The sequence below is a fragment of the Ammospiza caudacuta genome, chromosome 8 (assembly GCF_027887145.1).
Source record: "Ammospiza caudacuta isolate bAmmCau1 chromosome 8, bAmmCau1.pri, whole genome shotgun sequence".
Classification (NCBI taxonomy): domain Eukaryota; kingdom Metazoa; phylum Chordata; class Aves; order Passeriformes; family Passerellidae; genus Ammospiza; species Ammospiza caudacuta.
Window position 1 is genome coordinate 34964628 of NC_080600.1, and position 19762 is coordinate 34984389.

A 19762-nucleotide genomic window follows, 5' to 3' on the forward strand; every position below is an offset into this window, starting at 1 on the left:
ATGTCTCTCAGTGTCCCGAAGAGCCCAGCTGTCCCTCTACCAGACTCTGCCACGTTACCCCCCTACCGAAACCTTGGGTGCTGCCGGTGCGCAGGAAGGTCCCACCCCACGAGAAGCGCAGGGCTTCCCGCTTTCCCCACGCAGTCCTATCCCCGTACATTTCGGGGAAGGCACCATTTTCTCCATTTCCCCTTCCAGGGCACTGAATCCCCCGCTCCCAGCCGAGAGGACCGGCCCGGCCGAGCATCCGCCGGGGCGGCGGGCGGGGCCGGGGAGGAGCCGGCGCTGCCCCGGGGCCGCCGCCCGCCGCTCCCGCATCGCCGGGGGCCGGGCCGGGCGCCAGGGGCGGTGCTGGCGGCCGGGAGGGACGGAGCGAGCCCGCCGAGCCGAGCCGAGCCCCGCGGGCGGGACGCAGCCCGCAGGATGTCGCCGCTCCGCGTCTGCATCGTCGGCTCGGGGAACTGGTGAGTGCCGCAGCGCGGGGGGGCTCTCCCTTTGTCCTCCTCCCTTTTCTTCCTCATGTTTTTCCCTTTTCCTCCGCCTTCCCCCGTTCTTTTCTCGGTGTTTCCTTTTTCCTCCCCCCGCGGCGGGCGGGGGCTCCGCAACAGGTGCGGAACGGGCAGCGGTGGGGCCGGGGGCGAGGGGTCTCCATGGTCCTGAAACCGCGACCCCGGCCCCGTCCTGCCGCCCTTCTGGGCTCCTGGGCAGGGACCATCGGTCCCGAGAGATGAACCGGTCAATGAGAACTGGAAAAGCACCATCCCAGGTGTGTGAGCCGCTCAAAGCCTGGCGACAGAATCCAGAGAGGCCCGGAGCTGCAGCTGTCGCTGTGTGTGCCTGCTGCAGGGCCCGGCAGTTCAAATCGAAGCATTTGGTGATGCTTCGAAGAAGGGTGGTGATGCTGTTTGTGTTCCTCTGAAGTAACCGGGGCACAGGCTTCATTTAAAGCCACGAGGTATTGGCACCTTTCACTTCCATTCTCCTCAGCGTGTCCTTTTGCACCTTGGTGCAGGCACAGCATTGTGTTCAGGTCTCCCATTCATCCTCATTCTTAAGAATATGTTTGCTACTGCTCGGCCCTTTCCAGCCCACACAAAAGCACGGGTCTCCAGAGCTCCTCGAGTCTGACAGATCCCAGTAAGATCAGCAGATCCATCTCACAGGACTTAGCATCCTACTTTTCTTATGCTTTCTGTACACTGAGCACAAACAAACAGACCAACATGCACGTGCATGCATTTGGGATTAGCAAACCTAGCCTCCAGGTTCTGGTGATTGTTTTTGTACAAGGAGAGCAAGCTCCTTGAGATTTTAAAAATATCTGACAGCTAGGTGGAAGTAATGCCAGAAGAGTGAATAAATGAGGGAGTGGTTGCTGGTGAGCTGCTGAGAACACAGCAGAGTTAAAGCACAGCTCTCTGCCTTCCTGCCTTGTAAAAACAGTCCACTGCATGCAATGCATTTTCTTTGTGCATGACATCTCACAGCCTTTCACATGGAACTGCACAGCCAAGTCTTCTGGACCTCATTGTCACACTTGTGGCTTTCTCTAGCCCCATCATTTGTTTCCTCAACTGCTGCTTTCACATGTTTTTTCAGGGAAGGCATCCCTCTCCCTGCCACTTTCTCTTCCCTTGCTTGCCGGTGCAGGTAACAGCTCTTTGCCTCTTCCAAGCCCTCAACAGCCATGACTGCATGTTTGGAAGGCAACTTTTTTACCTTTGGTCAGCTCACAGTTACAAACTTCATCATTCCCTTGCTATATCCTCAAGCAGGGACCTCCTGCTTTTCCCAGGCTGTCCACCTTCCCACGAGACATCATTTGAAGTGACTTAGTTGTATTCAGATCTGTATTCAAGGAAATTCCCTGTTTTTCCACATGTACCTACAAACTTCAGCTATACTACAGAGATACTGAGACCCCAGCCCATTCAATACCATCTACTTACCCATTCTGCCTGGGCCCATCTCTTGCTGCCTACCCTATACACCAATTCTAAAATCATCAGGGAGGACATAAGCATTGTGCCCTGATGTGTGAATAACACTTATTCATAGCCTTGGTGGCAGAACAGGTTGTTTTAGTGCTACAGGGAAATACATTTACCTTTGGCAAACATTTTTTTTTTCCTTATGTTCCTCATAAATATTTGGCCAGCAGTTCAGATCCGTGCTCTTGAGGCTTTCCTGCAGCTCAGAATCGTGGCTGACACGTGACACAGCAACGTTGCAAAAGCTCATGTCAGCTGCAGAAGTTCAGCAGGTCACGGGGACTTGCTAAGTCAACACTGCCAGGAGGCTCATGGATATGGTTGAGCGAAGCAAGTGCTGCACAGCATTTTGTGGTTGCCAGTAGGTGCAGGAGGGTTTGTGTTTATCTACTGAGAGTTGCAAGTCCCATTCAGGATTTCAGGGATTAGAGCTGGAGTCTGCATCTTTCAACAGAAAATTGTATGTACTTAGCTAAAAAAGTTATTTTTATGGTTAGGATTGATGTGTAATTTCATCATCCAGGTTGTGCTGGACAACCTGAACAATATATTTATATCTAAAGTTTATAAAAAAAACCCAAACTTTTTTCTTGTAAAAACATGTTTCTTGTGTGGAGCCAAAATTCATCCTCAGCTCAAGCTTTGAATGTGCCTGCTGTTGATAGCAGGGCAAGAGAATCAGAAAATATGCAATTTTAGAAATAATATGAAAATATGATATAACTGCATGCCTTTCTTTCAAAACAGCAGAACTCTTATGGTAAAGGTTAAATGAGGGAGTGGTTAAAACACTTCCCTAATATTGTAAAGGACCAAACCAAATCATCCCTTAAAACACTTCCCTAAATATTGTAAAGGACCAAACCAAATCATCCCTTACAAAATAAAACAAACCCCCAAAACAAAAACCACAAACCAACCAAAAAGCTAAGTAACTAAATTTAAAAAGCACTACAGCAGCTCAGGAAATAGCATATAATCAACACTGGGTGAAGTGAAAGGTGATCTCAGCAGGATTTCTTTATCATTAAAGATTAAGACCTTAATTACCTATTAATTAGACCTTATTGGTTATTAAGCAAATTAACCTTATGCAAACCAGTTACATGAAGAATATGGGTGAACCAAGGAGGGTCAGTTACAATGCAGTTTCCCTTTGAATCATTAACAGCACTGACCTGCCTGGACTTTGATATCCCCAAGAACTTTATCAGTTCCAGAACACACACCACAGCTAAATCCTATTCATGCTCCTTGTTACAAGTGGGCCAGAGGACAAGAGTGCTGCAACTGGAGTTTCTCTTTCACTCGTGTTAATGAAGTGGCCAATACTTGAGAGATTAAAGTAATATTAAATTGGAGAGAAGGAAGAGAGCAGTAAAAATAATCACCCCTCTTCCCCTAATAATTTTAAGTTCATTAAACAATACTTCCAATATTTTTGTGAGGTTTCTAATTCTCCCTTGCCATCTGAGCATTTTCAAGGCTGCAGCGATGATGGGGAATAAAATTATTGTCTGACCTGAAATTAAAAATGCTCAGCATGACTCAAGATGAGTAAACTGGATGGTTAAAATATCCTCAGGCTGCAAGTATTACAGGTGCTGTTACAGTGATAATTAGAACAATAAGTAGAAACCACCAGATTGAAGGGTTGTTTGTTTTTTTTTTTCTGACCATTTAGCTCTTATGTAAATCCTTATTGTAACTGGCTATGGATAGGAAAGTGGGATGCACCTATTTTACATGAGATGCACAAAGACTGTCACAGCAAGGTTGCTCAGCACTTATTTACCACCTGGACTATTTTACATTTATTGATCTTGATAAAAACCAGAATTATTTGAGGACCACAAGAGATTTTAATCTCAGATAATGTATTTTTAGTGTTATTGATGGTACATCACACTCCTGCTCTATAACCTTTGATACTACTTCAGTTCCATTACTGCAGTTACATTTTTCCACTGTTCTACTTCCTCTGTTCTTAAACTTGAGGGGCTCTTGATGGAGAGCAGGGGATAAAACTTTCTGATAAATGTTGCAAGCACCTAGACAGCTTTATAGCACAGGCTTTAAGAGTTATGATGTTTAAAGTAACTAGTGTTTCCAATTCACAATAAAAGTACTTTTCCCTTTTTAGCTATTTTATTTTATTTTATTTTAAAGGGGATCAGCCATAGCAAGAATCATTGGCAAAAATGTCCAGAAGTCAAACAGATTTGATCCCACTGTCAAGATGTGGGTATTTGAAGAGATCATTAATGGAAGAAAACTCTCAGAAATCATAAACAAGGAACACGAAAATGTTAAATATCTGCCTGGGTATAAGATACCCCACAATGTGGTAAGTTGAAAAAAAAAAAAAAAAAACCTGAATATATATTTTTATTTTATTTTTTTTTTTTAATAAGGGAGGCAATGTCTGAAAAAAAAAATCAGGAAGCAATTCACTGTTTTGTTCTGGTTTCCATCTAACTCACTCCATTATAACTCCCTGGAACATAAATCAGTTCTGTGATTTCTGCTTGTCTTGTATGTCACGAACAACTTCAAACACCAACTGTGTCTGTGCTGGTATCACACCATCCTCCTCCCTGGCAGAAATCAGCACAACTCTAGAAATGGCAGGCAGAATTCTGTCTACACAGAGCTATTTCAAACCCACAGCATCTTCTGGACAAACAGGCAAAGTTACTGTTCTCCTTTCTTCAAGAAAAAAAAAAAATCAAAAGCAGAGCTGTGGCTTAAAAGGAGGTGAATAATGAGCTATCAGCTCATGGGTGATTTCAGGATAGCTGTAGTTAATAAAGTTCTAAATTCCATCAAAAAATATAAGCTATTTATTTTCATGGACATTTAAAATACCAAGTTACACATCTCTACTTAAATTAATGACCTTGGATAATTTACTGCTACTGAAGCAAGTGAGGTGAGGGGATTTGGCTGTTCAAGATTTTGCCAAATGCTGCTGCTTTGTGAGTAGTGCCACATTTTTGGAGCGGTTGCAGTTGTAAAGGGAAATTAAAATGCTGCATGTGGTGGATCTCCTTGCTTGGGGAGTGGTTATATTTAGTATTCCATTTTGTGCTGTGATTGCATATTTGCACTCCTAGTGTTTGAACTTGGCACACAGTTCTCCTGGGTTACAACTGACTTGTCACTGTTATTTTTACAACCCTCTAGCAGATTTTGTCATCATCCCTTGAGGCCAGTCTCATCCTGTTTAGAGCAAAGCCTGAGGCTTCACCAGCAAAAACCAGCTGGTTGCAGTAGAGGGACCCTCAGACCGTCTCCAACTGAGAAAAAAAAAAAAAAAAACAAGCTGAGCTTTTCCTTGCATTGCTCTGCAGAATTTTGGAGAGTCAGGAGCACAGCCTGTGCAGTGCTGCCAGCCTCTGCCCTACTCCCACTTCACTGTTTTCCCAGAGAAGCAGCCTGGCTGGCAGCAGCTCTGGTTTTCTTGCTGGGAGTCCCACTTGCTTAAGGTTGCATCCAAGAGTGCTGTTTGCTCCTACTGTAAACTGCCTCTAGCAGGCTCAAATTCACCTGCTGTTGCCTCTGTAGCCTGGCTTGAATTGTTGTTTTGAGTAATGCCAGCATTTGGAAAAAGATACAGCTAGGTAGTTTTTAAGCATGTTGTACAGGTTTTTGTAACTCTTGAGAAAATTACTACATATTTAAAACACAGACATACACCCAAAGATGATGATAATCTCTGTCTTTTGATAGAGTTTATCCCTCAGTAACTCAGCTGTTGACCTATGGAAAACAAAGACTTCTAGAAGAGCCTCTGTGCCACTACCCCATTTTTCTCCTGTACTCCCCAGTGGTACCACTCATTCCAGAAGAATCATATGGGGTTGGTCAGCCATCTTCAGGAACCACATCAAGGAGCTGAACTAGCAAAGGGCTTCCCAGCACACCACAAATCTATGAAGTATATAATCTTTCCCAGATTATCCACACAGGGTTAAATTATAAAAAAATTATAAAAAATCCAACCCCAAAAGAGTTCAGCTGCTTTGGATATTTCAGAAGAGATCTGTAGCTGCTTGTGTGGAGAGCTGGCAGCTATACCACAGGGCCAGTTAAAATTAAGGACACTTACATTGCATCTGCCATGGCTTTGGCATGATGGTGTCTTGCAAGGACTGAGAATTCCTGGGGTTCATTTTGTTTGTCACTCTTGTCCCAGGTGGCTGTGCCAGACGTGGCTGAAGCAGCAAACGGGGCAGATATTTTAGTGTTTGTTCTGCCACATCAATTTATTGGACGGATCTGTGGGCAGATTGCAGGACAGATAAAACCTGGGACATTTGGGATTTCCCTGATCAAGGTAAGTTGTTGTCTCCACAGTACTCAGTCAAAATGGAGTAAATAAGCAGCTACAACTGAAGGGCAGGAGCTGCAGCCCTCAGCTGCATGCTCTGCATAAACACAAGCATTTCTTTCTGCAAGAGTTAAATCTTCCCCAGCTCTGCCAGCCCTTCTGCTCTTGTGGCTGTAGAGAGGGAAGGATGGGGCAACCTATCCAGGCTAAGAGTATCTGTTTTTGCCAGTCATGTTTAGCCTGGATCAGCTCCCACTTGGACCAGCATGGAGGTGAAAATGGGCAGAGGAAGGGATGCATAAAGCTGGCATTGCTGCCAGAAAAAATACTCTGAGACTACAACCTCAGTTAACTCCTAACTGAGAACTCCAAGTCAAAGTGCCTCTTCCAAGTACATGCTAAAGCTGTTCTTGGCAGCATTAAAATGGCATAACAACACTAACGATTTTGCAAAATTGAAGCAATTTCAAGCTGGCATGAATGGAGAAATCGCTTTTTAAGGTTAGAGAGGTACCAGATTGTCATAATCTTTAAAGGAATTAATGTTTTAAGAGAATGTCAAACTAAAAACCAGAGGCAAAGCATAGGAACGTAGTCTTACCACTTCTTTATTTGATTGCATTACAGGAAATATCCCACTTAAAACTGTAATGAAATAAATGTAATTCAAGGTTTTGGACTTCAATACCAGCTCTTCTGCTCTATAGAAATTGTCTCATAAGCAGCAGTAAAGAGAAGAGAGGAAGAGGGGAGAGGAAGGAAATTTCTGCAAATTTAGCTTAAAAAACCCAGGACAGTTCAGTATACTCCTTAACACCCAAAAAGCACTTTGATTTGTACTTAGATCTTGCAGAAAAGCCATTTCTTATAGACTTCATTTTAGATGTCTTTTCCTGTACTACAAAAATTTAACTGAAAGGAAAAATACAACATCAAAGAAAGCAAGCCTCAGGACAGCAGCACTTCATGTGAGGCCTCTTGCAGGATTACCTTGACTGTCACCCCTTCTCCCTGAGTTTGCCTTGAATTTGCAGTTACCAAAGTACAAACCCAGAGCATTTGTATTAATGGCTAACACTGGTGATTTTAAGACCCTTTTTTTAAAAATTCAAACCAGAGAGCTGCAGGCAATAAAACACCTTCTGCTTTGCCAGTGCTCTACTGCTGTCATTTTCCTATTCTAATACCCTGGCTTTAACTGTCTTCTTTTCAGGGGATTGATGAGGGTCCTGATGGCCTGAAGCTCATCTCTGACCTCATTCGAGAGCAGCTGAAGATAGAGATCAGTGTGCTGATGGGGGCCAACATAGCCAAAGAAGTGGCTGATGAGAAGTTCTGTGAAACCACCATTGGTAACTATTGCAAAGAGCCAATTAGAGCTGGGGTTTAAAGTCACCTGTGGCAGGATAACCTCTGGAAGAAGCAGAGGGATGTGACTGGTCCCAGGTGGTCCCTGAATGGAGCAGTGCCTGCTGAGCTCCTTCAGGGAGCCAGGATTATTTCCAGAGAATTTGGTGCTGAAAGAATCAGATCCAAACTGACAGTGGGTTTCAGTGCTGAGAGTTAATTTAATCCACTGAAAATATCACAGCTTAATCCTGTTTCTGTAGGAGTTGGCAAGAGCCACTTTTGTGTCTGTAGAGCTCAATATGGAATACATCAGCTGTTACACAATGCACTCTAGATAAAGAAGTGTAATCAGAAGCTCCTATGTGCTCACACTCCCAGAGGTGTGTTTCTTCATCTTAAAATTTCTTTGTTTGGAAAAGAAAACCCAGTAACATTCTGTTCCTCTCTCCCACTTGGACTGCTTGCCAAGACACGGCCTCAGATCCTCCCAGGACTGGGTCTGACCTGATTTGGAAAGTTCATCCAGTAGTTTTGAAAACTCAGACATTTTCAGAGCCAGTCAAAATTAAAGTTACATCCCTCCATAGCTAGTAAAGGCAAAAGAAAAATAATTTGTGTTGCAAGCATGTTCTTTTGCCTTGCAAATATTATAGTAATGGTGTAACTGTACCAGCTGGGCATTTGTTACTGAATAAGCACCTAGGCACAACTAGGACTAGACATGATTAGGAGAGTTGATTTATTAATTCTCTTGGGGGGAATTTAACTTCTCCTGGCCTGGTTTGAAGCCATGATGTGATGATGACTGTGCAAAGAGCTTTGCCCCTCATTTTTGTCCCCATGGAAAGCCATGCAGTCCAGAGACAGCCACCTCAAAGAGAAGTGGTACTGTGAAGAACAAGAAGAGCAAACCTAAAGTTTCTCAGGAGATGGTGAGAAACCTCTAAGCTACCAGAGTGTGGTGCCCCAGGCTAGTAAAACTCACAGCTGAGCTTACCCTGAAGGAAATCAAGCTATCTTGCACAAAACTTAAGTGCAACTCTATTCAAAGGTCTTTGCCCAGCTGGCCATGGGCTCACTGGGTCACGGCAAACCTCAGTTCCTTTGGCACTAAGGGCTCTCCTTGGCTGAACACTGTAACAACATGATACATGACATCTGTAGAGTTTGCAGGAAAAAGGTTTTAGCAGTGCCAATCTTCCATTTCATCATCTCTTGGTCCCCCTGTAACTGGGACTACTACCCCTGTAACTGGGCAATAGTAATTTGTGTCCCATGATACTACTTAGCAGTGACACAGGTTTACATTTTCAAAGCAGAAATTATACCATTGTCCTGCAGGAAGCAGTTTGTAAATAATGTCTTTTGTAAGGTCTGTGGTTGTACAAGATTTCTCAGGCAGAAAGATTCATTAGGAGGTATCTACCTTTAAGCCCTTTAAAGTGTCATTAGGCAATATTGATCAATGCCAAGGAGTTGCCTACACTTAACACTGGCATCCAGCAGCAGAAACTGCTGTTGCACAAATCTCTGGTTTAGCAACCCCTTGGGAATGGGATCACAAAAGCTGAAGTAGTCCCTAGAACCTTATTTCAGGTGAATTGTGTGCACTCTGCAACATTGTAAAAGTGCTCTTTCATCCTTCTTTCCCACAGGATGCAAAAATGAAGCTCAAGGGGAAATCTTTAAAGAATTAATGCAGACCCCCAATTTCAGGATTACTGTGGTGCTTGACTCCGATACAGTGGAGCTTTGTGGAGCCTTAAAAGTGAGTGTTTTCAACTCAGTATATTTTATTAGGACCAAATTCTAACCTCACCTGAGTCTTCTGTAAGCCACGGGGTCTAATTTGAGTCCTGTCACCATGTGAGTGAATGAGTGCAGACAAGATGCATCATTCATGAGCCAGTTTTCCAACCTGGAAAATAAACCAGGGAAATAAATTTTCCAACCTGGGAAATAAATTCCCCCCAAAAAAAAGGAAAATTTTTTAAAATGCAGCTGCAGGTAAAGCATTTAAAAGTACTTGTATTTTTATCTTTATTTTACCAGAGGCATATCTGCTTTTGAGAGCAGAGTTTAGTCCATGGTGTTTTCTTATCTGCGTGTTGTGAGCACATGGAACAAAGACTCTCACTACATAGATTAGCTCCACCAATAATTATGTCCATGGTTTAAGTAGTAACCTGCTAGAAAATTCACATCAGAAGCAAAGCTCTGTATTGGCAGCATGTCTGTGTGGCATTCAGCAATGTCCACATGGGGATCCCAGGTGGGATCAGAAATGACACCAGAGTCACCACGTTCCAAGGAGGGGACAATAGTGTGAGACTGAGTTTGCTTTTATATGAACTGAAAGTGACTTCAGCATGTGATCCTTTTTACTTCTTAATACATGTAGTCATTTATACTTCAATAATTCACTTTTCCGTGGAGGAGGTGGGTGACTGATGAGGAAAGAATTGGTTCTGTTTAACTTCACATACAAAAATAAAATTTTTTGACATACAAAACCAAACAGAGCAGAACTCTGTGGGGCAGAAACAGATAGGAGAATTTTTTACTGTTTTATGATAAATCATTACACTTCTTGAAATAATTGGGTTTTTTTTAGCAGAGGCAAAACCAAAACAACCTGAAAAATTAAACACTGAGGTACATACATGTCTGGAGCAAACATGCCAATAGTAGCACTAAGTGGCATATTACTCATACACACTGAACTACATTTATTTAGGGACTTATGAATTGGAAGGTGGGAAGGGAAGCATGCTGAACAATGGTGAGGACTTGTGAAGATGTTTATGATCCTGAGAGGTTTGTTTAGAGCTATAGACAAGGGCAGTTCTACTGATATTTGTAGGTAAGCCCAAAATTTTATCTACTGCAGCATCTTCATAGAATCCATGCCTGCTCAAATCAGAGACCCACAAAGAAAACCTAGAATGGTATGACTCTGTGTGGGATATTTTAAATAGTTAAACAGAAAGGTCAGTGAGATCCAGCTTGGAACTAGTAGGAAAACAAAACACTAATTGCATACAGGCTATGTGATTGCAATATTAGTGTATAAAACACTGCTTTGGTTTTTGCCCATGGGAGTAAGAGTAGATACTTAAAAATCTTCTAAAATTCCAGTGACTTTTGCTCAACATTATCTGACCCGTTTCTTCATAAGATAAACTCATGGCCATTGGAAATTAACCCTTGTTCTGATGAAGACAGAGTTGTGGAGTTTCTGTGGAGCTCAGTGCATGCTGGTAAGCTGCACACCTTGGCTGACTGTTTCCTTCCCCCCATGTGTTTTGCACGGGCCCATTTTTAGAACATCGTGGCGGTGGGCGCGGGGTTCTGCGACGGGCTGAGTTTCGGCGACAACACCAAGGCAGCAGTGATACGCCTGGGCCTCATGGAGATGGTGGCCTTTGCCAAGATGTTCTGCAAGGGGCCAGTGTCAATAGCCACCTTCTTGGAGAGCTGTGGGGTGGCTGATCTCATCACCACCTGCTACGGGGGACGCAACAGGAAAGTAGCAGAAGCCTTTGCTCGCACAGGAAAAGTAAGGAGGATTTTAAATATTTGACGCTAAGGCATGAAGAAGTCCTTCTGTGTTTTACAAAGGCATCATTAATTGTTTACCTTCTTGATAACTGCTGCCCCTCTGACCCAAGTAATCAGTCTTCTCTCTTCTAGTCCATTGAGGAGCTGGAAAAGGAGATGCTGAATGGACAAAAGCTGCAAGGTCCTCAGACCTCAGCTGAAGTCTACAAAATTCTGAAACAGAAGGATTTGCTCCATAAGTAAGTGCTTTGAGTTTAAAAAAAACCAACAAAAACAACAACAAATTATGAGTGATTAATAACCTTCTTAACTGTACTTGTGTTTAATTATCTTGTTCATTTCTGCAACAATAGCTGTCTACATTGTGGGCCCCTGCTAGAGCATGGCTTGACTCCTCATTGCCAGGGTCAGTTGAATGGGAGAAGGGCTGAGCATTGTTAGAAGAAACAAGTCACAGATAGAGTGGGTTCATACTGTTAGTGCCTAATACAGTAATGTGAGATCAAATATTAGAACAGCAGGGAAAACAATCACAGAATATTCTGAGTTGGGAGGGACCCACAGAAATCATCACCAACCCTTAAGTGAATGGCCCATACACAGGAAACAAAGAAATTATAATGTAAAGAAGCCTCCCAGACATCCCCATCCCCCAAATAAGATTTCAGGCTGTACACAGAATTATCTTGCAGACATGATTCATGGGCCAAAAGGTTTCTTGTTCTCAGTACACCAGCATTGCAGCTTGCAGCAGTCCTGCTCTCATTGCAAACCTGAATTTGGTTATCTCAGTACAAATTCCAGGATCATATTCCTAATCAAAGATTTTTACATGCACTGAAAAGGTAATGTGTGCTAATACCAATGCTTTAGTGCCACAAAGGTAAAAAGGTAAAGGTAAAAAGTACCTTTAATTGCTTGGGGTGATGTAAGATTATAAATAATTTGAAACCTTTGCCTCAAGTTACACAGAAGAAAAGCTAGACTTCCCTCCGTCCCATTTCCTCTCATACATCAGCAGTACTGAGAAATCAAACACTGCTAAATGAATCCTTAAAAACTTATTAAAATTGGAACAGATACAGAAGATTCAAGTTGCCACATCTTTCAAAAATGAGAGGGAAAAGGAAAGCTCATTTTGACAGCAGCTTTAAACCACAGCTTGATCTAATAATTATCCTATAATTGCCCTTTGTTACATGCTCAGCTCCAAGTCATTCAGTGGACTCATTTTTTACCACATAATGACTAAGACAGCTTGTAAAGGGAAAAGAATCCTTTAAGCCAAGAAAAGAAAATCGTTAGACATTTTCATTCCTTTTAGTCCTTTGGATACCAGTAATGACTGCAAATAATATATCCATTTTCCACACAGCAGGAAAAGAGGATATGCAATTCAAAATTGTTTTTAAATAAAAAATACTGAATAGGTACTTTGTTTCCAAAACAGCTTTTCTGTGCTGTCACACCCATTATTTGCCCCTTTTTAACTCCTCTTCTTCGCCCAGTAGTCTTCCAAGAAAGGCAGCCCCAAGCTAAACTTATATTGTAAAGAGAGACAGAATTTTTTCACTTTCAACAGAACAAAAAAATTCTTTCCATTAAAATGGAATAGAAATGTTCATATAAGCTTTTAAAACTATTTTAATTCCTATATGCTTCTTTCAGGTTTCCATTATTTACGACCATCTACAAGATCTGCTACGAGGGTCGATCAATCCAGGATTTCATCATGTGCCTGCAGAACCACCCAGAGCACATGTAGAGATCCCTTCTCCTCACCTGGCTGAATTCTCACCTTCCTGGGACTTCTGTCCACTCCACAGCAATTGAAGTAGAGAAACAGGTTGTGTGACACTTGTTGTAAAAGCAGCAAAGAATGTATTTAATTTCCCTTGTCCTGGGGGTAAAAACATCTGCCTTTAATTTCAACTTACACCTAAGGAATAGGAAGCAAATGTAAAACTTAACATTATTTCATTTGAGTTAGTAATGTGGGTATTTCCCTATAATTATTTTCTTGCTGACTGAAAACAGTTCCCCTTGTAATTTCTACAACAGAGCTAAATATCTCACACAGAACTCAACGTTTTGCCTACAGTTACTTCTAGAATGGCACAACACATAGCAAAATCAAAGAACTAATTCAAACAGACAAATCATAGTTTAAAAAAATCCAAGAGCAGTTAGATGCAATTGCATGGGCAAATGCTGGATTTCCATAATTCCCCTCAAACACAAACATTTTGTATTCTGGGACATTTAGGCCTTCCTTGATTTAGTTTCCCAGTAGAAGCTTCTTTGGAAAAATAGGTACTATTACTGTACTCAGACACACAAGAATGTTCATCAGATGTATAAATAAAACAGTTTAAGGGATGGGGAAAAGGAGAAGGGGTTTGGGATGGGTGTATTGTTTGTTTCAAATCTGGGACACTAGGAATTCTCAATAGTAATCTGACCTTGATTAAATTTACTGTATTCCTTTAAAATACAGAAAAAAAACCTCTGAAATAACCAAAGACAATTTTGTTAGCATCAGATTTTCTCAGCAAGTCCTCAGCATTAATTTGAACCAGCTGAGAGGGGAGAAGTGGAGGTTGACAGGGAGATGTACCCAGGGCTCAGCTTGCAGCTTGTGCACTTGCTGATATTTTGAGGGGGCAACAGTAACAGTGACAAACTCTCTGTGATACTTGACTTTTTATACCTGTGTGGAGATGACCGCTATAGACGCACAGAACTCCTGTAAACTGGCATTTCACACCAGGCTGCATTCCAGGAAACTCCACTGCTCCTTCCCAGCCTGCAGAGTCATGTCCTGATCCTGCTCCAGCAGCACATCTTACACTCCAGGAGAGAGATCTCCCATCTGCTTCTGAATTTTAAACACAAACTGGGTTCACAGACCAGGGGTTTTTATTGTGCTACCAGTGGCGTGAATTTTAGAAACATTAAAGTTTTTTAACCTTATAGCTGTATTTGGGTAAATTTACATACCTGATGTTTTTCAGAGTTAAAAACATCTACAAAATGAACAGTGGCACATTTTATAAGCTTTAATCCCCTTTTGAAATACTCCTCTTTTGAGAGAAGGCAAAAAAAAAAAAAAAAAGGAAGAGTAACCTACTTTTGCTGTGCTTTATCAGATTTTCTGAAATAGCAGAGAGGAAGGCAAGTTTTTTTAAAATCTATGTACTCGCTGTCATATTGCTTAGAGGAAAAAAATGAGCTAATTATAAAATAATTTCAACTAATTTAGAGGAATTATAGGTCTTTCACATTTACCAGAGTAATATATATATATATAATAATGTATTGTAATTAAAAATATATTGTAAAAAAATCTCAGTCTCACAGCTAGCAAAGCTAGCTCAGGTACCAAAAGCAGTGGCTGCAGCATCCCCTGATCCTCCTGAACAGCAGCAAGCGTAGCTCAGCTCCTCCTGCTCAGACTCCAGGCACAGCTAACAGCCTGGGGCTCTGCAGAGCAACACCAACATTCCTGCCACTGAAATGGAAACCATGTGACCAAATCCTTCCCAACAAAGCAGGGAATTTATGATCTTCAATTTGAAGTGGAAAAATACAAGTTGCACAGTTTTGAAGTATCAAATACATGAGGATGGGATAGAGAATTCAGGAACCTCCTTTTTTCACCATCAGGCTGAATTTCTGATAAGTCATGTATGAGCTAATAATAACATAGAATATTTTACATTCAAAGTGCATCAAATAACAGTTTAATAAAGTGATCAATATGCAGACTTGATGTAATTTCATTTTTCAACATTCTCACAAAATAAATTACTGTTGTAATAGTGGTTCTTTATTGCTCTTACTCTTGCAGTTAATCATTGTCAGCTCTCAAAGAAAAGGACAAGAAGAATTAATATTCTACAGATATTTTATTGAAGAACAATTTTTTCTTGTTGCATGACATACCTTTTTTAAACAGTAAAATAAGGATTTTTTTACTCCGTAAATAACACAAATTAGCCCTTATATCTCAGTCCAGCCAAAATCTGGGTAAAATAGTTAGTTCTGTATTTACATTCTGTACCAAAATAGGAAACACATGTTCAAGGTCAGCCAGTTCTCTCAAAACTGTTGTTTTATCTCCAAGGTAAGCTTCACATTAAAAAGGCAACATTTGCACTTTGGAAGTCTGGTAATGTAAGATCTCGTTATTCAGTGCACAAACAGCCCCAGATCCTGCAGAGCAGTTCATACATGCAGGCAGGCACCCACACATCCAGACAAGCTAAAAACAGGGGTTCAGTCTTGCAAGGAAAACACCCTGAGCTGCTCAGCTGGCTGGAAGTCACTCCTGGGAAATGTGGGGAAGGAAGGATGCACACCTCCCTCTCTACTGAATATCATCAAGCAGAAAGATGTGCAGGACAGGAAGATTTAAAAACAACTGGTCTCATAAGGGATTGTGGATATGTCTGCTCTCAGACATCAGCCTCCCCAGTTTATTAGAGCTCAGCAGAAAGAATGAGCTGGGTTGGACTGACAGCCAATTAATGGGGGATATAATTCAGTAATTAACCTACATCAAGGGCTGTGACTGTATCCCAAGACCTCAACTCATTTCAGGGGGAATGAATTGCTGCTTTTCCATATGATTTTACTTGCTGCATTCTCCAGCCAAAAGCTATCCCTCCTCCTTATAATTGCAACACTAGAAAAAATGTGTTCCTAAAAGATGACTTGCTTCAATTTCTAATTGAAATTTTTTGAACTACTGGGACCAAAAAAGACTGCAAGACTAATTTATCTTCCCTAAGCAAACATGGAATATTTTTAAAAAATTATAAAGTTAAAATTGTGGACACTATACACCAAAAATGTTTCTGTTACAGATGAGCAAACTCATGCATCTCAGCACAACTTCCAGGGCTCCTGCTGCCCAGTCTTCTCTGGTGGAAACACAAAGGCTTCAATGGGCTGTATTTCCAAGTTTTCACAATTAAGAGATGCAATAGGAGGGACTGGCTGGTCATGTGTGGTCAGGATACCTAACACAGCAAACACTGCATTTATTTAAAAGAATTCTGAATTTTATGGCAGAAACTACACTTAAGGCTACATAACTGAGCTGCTTAAGCTACAATTTTAGCTGTGTTCTATACTCAAAAATGGCTTATGCTTCCTACTGTAGTAATTTTACTCTTAAAAACCTGAGACATGATTTGACTTAATTCATGTTAAGATCTGGAAGTTCACAGCAGGCTAAAAGCTGAACGCAAAGACAAACAGAACTGAGGTAGTCAGCTTTACTCAAATATTCTGTATGACAGCTACCAGTTCATTGCCACTTTAAGCTGACACATTCCCTGGCAGTTCCCACAAGGCCACAGCTGCTAGCAGCTGCTAACCCACTGGTGGGATGGATGATGTTGCATTTTTCTGACTGAAGTACCTTCCATGCCCGACCCCCCAAAGTCACGTCCAGTTCTGCAGTTCACAGGCAGCTCAAGGGCTGCAGCACAAAGAAATTACAATGAAACCTCAGATTATTAAGGCAGTAGCAGTTTTACTTCACTGATTCACTGATGCAGCTGCTTTGCAGGTACTGGTGAACTTGACCACAAGAGCTCTAACAGGCTGATAGATTTTTTCCCTTTCAATACAAAGCACTACATCCCCTTTCTTTAATTAATGCATACAATTCAGAAGTAGGTAAGCATCAACTTTCTAACCCATCTTTCAGTTAATTCTCAGGAAGAGAGATTAAAAGAACAAAAGCCCTCAAGATAAACAACTGTGTAGAAGATAAAAATATTCAATTAAATATGACAAATCTCACACTTAGACAAACAGGAGACCAGCATATCAAATACTGAGCACAATATATTAACACCAGTTAAAAAGTTTAACAGTTATAAAGTTAACCAGAAAGTTCAGACAGTGCAAACATTTCACAGTAAGAAAAAATAACCAGTAATTTCTTTTCAAGTATCAAAAGCATTGTTGTTCAGTGATACCATTTCAACTGCATTATTGCACAACAGACAAAAAATACAATATCAACCTCTGGGACTTAAGATGTATTCTCAAACCTTTATGTTTTCCAGGTATCAGTTTACATTGACTGTTTTGTGCTATATTAAAATAATTACTGATCACTTATCAATCTGAGAGTTTAGTAATTCAGTTTGTACAATTTTAAAGCCTTTGAGTCCTGACTTGTATTGCTTCTCTGAGACACAGATTTAAGGCTAGCCTAGGCCTTGTGTAATTCACAGCAAGCTTAACCTGCAGTTAGGAAGGAGAACTAGCCCAGTGCAAGGTGCTCTCAACTGTGATGTCTTTAGACAGTTTAAGGTTGCACCTTACTTGCCTCAGCAGTGTCATAAGTTTCCTTAAATAAATAATAAAAAAAAAAAAAAACAACAAAATCAAGTCCAGTAGGCACAAAGAATTTCTTACAATCATGATGTGGAAGTCCTATTATTACAGTATAATTGTACCTAAAGTTTTACTCCATCTCCCTGCTTTCCATTTAGGAAAGGGATCCAGTCACTGACAATTATAATGCCACAGAACATTTAAGAAGCAGAGTAACATCATCTTTCTCCCTATATCTGCATTTTTTAGTGCAATGGGCATGTCTGCCCCCTTAAATTTAACACTTTTCCAGGAGTGAAAACTGTCCTTAAAGGACAGACAGTGGATTGAACCACAAAGGGTTTCTTTACCTCTGAACAGGATTATTTGTAAACACATTATAGTCAGAAATAAATAGAAATAAGGGTCCTATAGAGCAGCTGTCCTTACCTTGACAGATTTTACTCATTTCCTTCCTCTTATATATTTTGTCATCAAGTGATTAATTTTGTAGCAAGGTGTGCCCTCATGTGGCTCAAACCATCTGATTCCCAGCTTACTAAAAATACTCAAATAATCCATAGTATTTACATGTCCAAAAAGAGTAGAGGGAAGAAAAAAAGAAAAGATTAGGCTTTCTTCCACATTCAATATAGTTTTTGGTCTAGAGACATCAGCATGATCCTGTAAGATTACAGCTGCCATTGCTACTGGTTTGCTCTTCAACAAGAAGTGAGAACATCTGCAGTAATGTTCATACTAGTTTTGAAACAATAATGCCATTATTTGAGAAACAAACCAACAAAATGAAAAATAATCATAAATCCTATCCCAAATTTACAGTATGAATATCAGTACTGAAATGCATTTGCCTGGCAAACTCTAGAGGATATTCATATGTGATGTATTAAATTTCACAGTAGAACTGGCACACGCTCAATGAAAATGGGATTTTTAGGACAGCTGTACTTGTTACCAGTCTGAAATTCCATTTTGTCCATGTAGAAAGATGTAATGAACCCCAAGAATTAGCTGCTTTACCTAGTATGAATTCTGAGGGGGCTCAAAGCTGCAGAATACATTGTGGAGGAATCTGCCAACCACTGGTTTATCCAATTACATTCTTTCCTCCCTCATAAATTTTAAGAATTAAAAAAACAAAGAAACAAATTACCAGCCTCTTTAGGCCTTGGTTATCAGCAGTGATGACAACTGATTTTTACATGGCTTTTGACTAAACCACTGAGGTATATTTCCAGTTTGAGGATGCTTTGCTACCAATCACACAACAGACATAACAAAAAACCAGCCCTCAGTTCTATTACAGAAGAGTTCCCATTTCAAATGTTGACTGAGCTGCCAGGTAGTTTAACACAGTTGGCAAAGTGGATCTTGTTATTGCGTCAAAAAAACTCATAGATTGCAATTCAGGAAAATACTGGCACTTATTGAGATGACAAGGTAAATTTTCCTCCTCTCAAAATTCTGCCTGCTTTTGTCAACACCTCCCTGACTACTGTGTGCAGCAATACTTGCCAGGGGAGATGAGGTTCAGCAGGAGAGAGCTGCCTGCTGAGACAGAACCCCTGTGCTCCAGAGCAAGGAGGGCAGCAGGATGGGAATTGTCTCAGAACTTCCTCTTGCCCCAAGCCCAAGTCTATGCGCAGAGAAACAATCCTGTTAGCAGAGGAACTAAGTTGGCCACCAGCAGCCAAAGGGTTACAACCAGGCTGGATGAGCAGGAGCATAAGTCTAAAATTAAAAAAAAATTTTTTTACATTTAAAGACAAGATAAAATTACAAAGAGAACACTAAAAATCACCAAAGAGTTAAAACAAACTTCTTGACAAAACGTTAACTGGTATTTAGTGAATTCAGCTTTTTACCTTCCTCAAAAAGAAAACTGACTCTTGTCTTTCTGCATTACAACATGAACATTATCAATAGGAAGTTATTACATGTGAGAACTCACTTTCCATCAAGGTGATAATTTTAAAGATTATAATAACAATATGGCCTTCAAAACACAGGTCAGATTTCCTGACAAATTCCCAGGCTAAAGCTGGATCTCTGGGATGATTACCAGAAGGAGACGTGACATGCAGGCGTTATGTTTCAGACACATTTCTCCTGTGTTAGTCACTGTTCTGCACGACTGCACAGCAAAACACAGGGCACCTTTCCTATTTCC

The 19762-nt window shown here is 41.1% G+C and overlaps 2 protein-coding genes across 2 annotated transcripts in view; one reads left to right on the forward strand and one right to left on the reverse strand.

Moving 5' to 3' along the window:
- LOC131560970 (glycerol-3-phosphate dehydrogenase [NAD(+)], cytoplasmic-like) lies at positions 1-15401 on the forward strand. Its single transcript, XM_058810006.1, is given in 10 exon segments — positions 1-58; positions 61-142; positions 144-464; positions 4161-4338; positions 6190-6330; positions 7538-7676; positions 9330-9442; positions 11000-11233; positions 11368-11474; positions 12904-15401. Coding segments are annotated over 10 exon segments (1470 nt in total). The 3' UTR covers positions 13001-15401.
- LMLN (leishmanolysin like peptidase) overlaps positions 15009-19762 on the reverse strand; it is a 15677-nt gene continuing 10923 nt past the window's right edge. Inside the window, exon 17 of the mRNA XM_058810007.1 lies at positions 15009-19323. Coding sequence (XP_058665990.1) covers positions 19229-19323 — 95 coding nt within the window. The 3' untranslated portion in view covers positions 15009-19228. The remainder of the gene's footprint in view (positions 19324-19762) is intronic.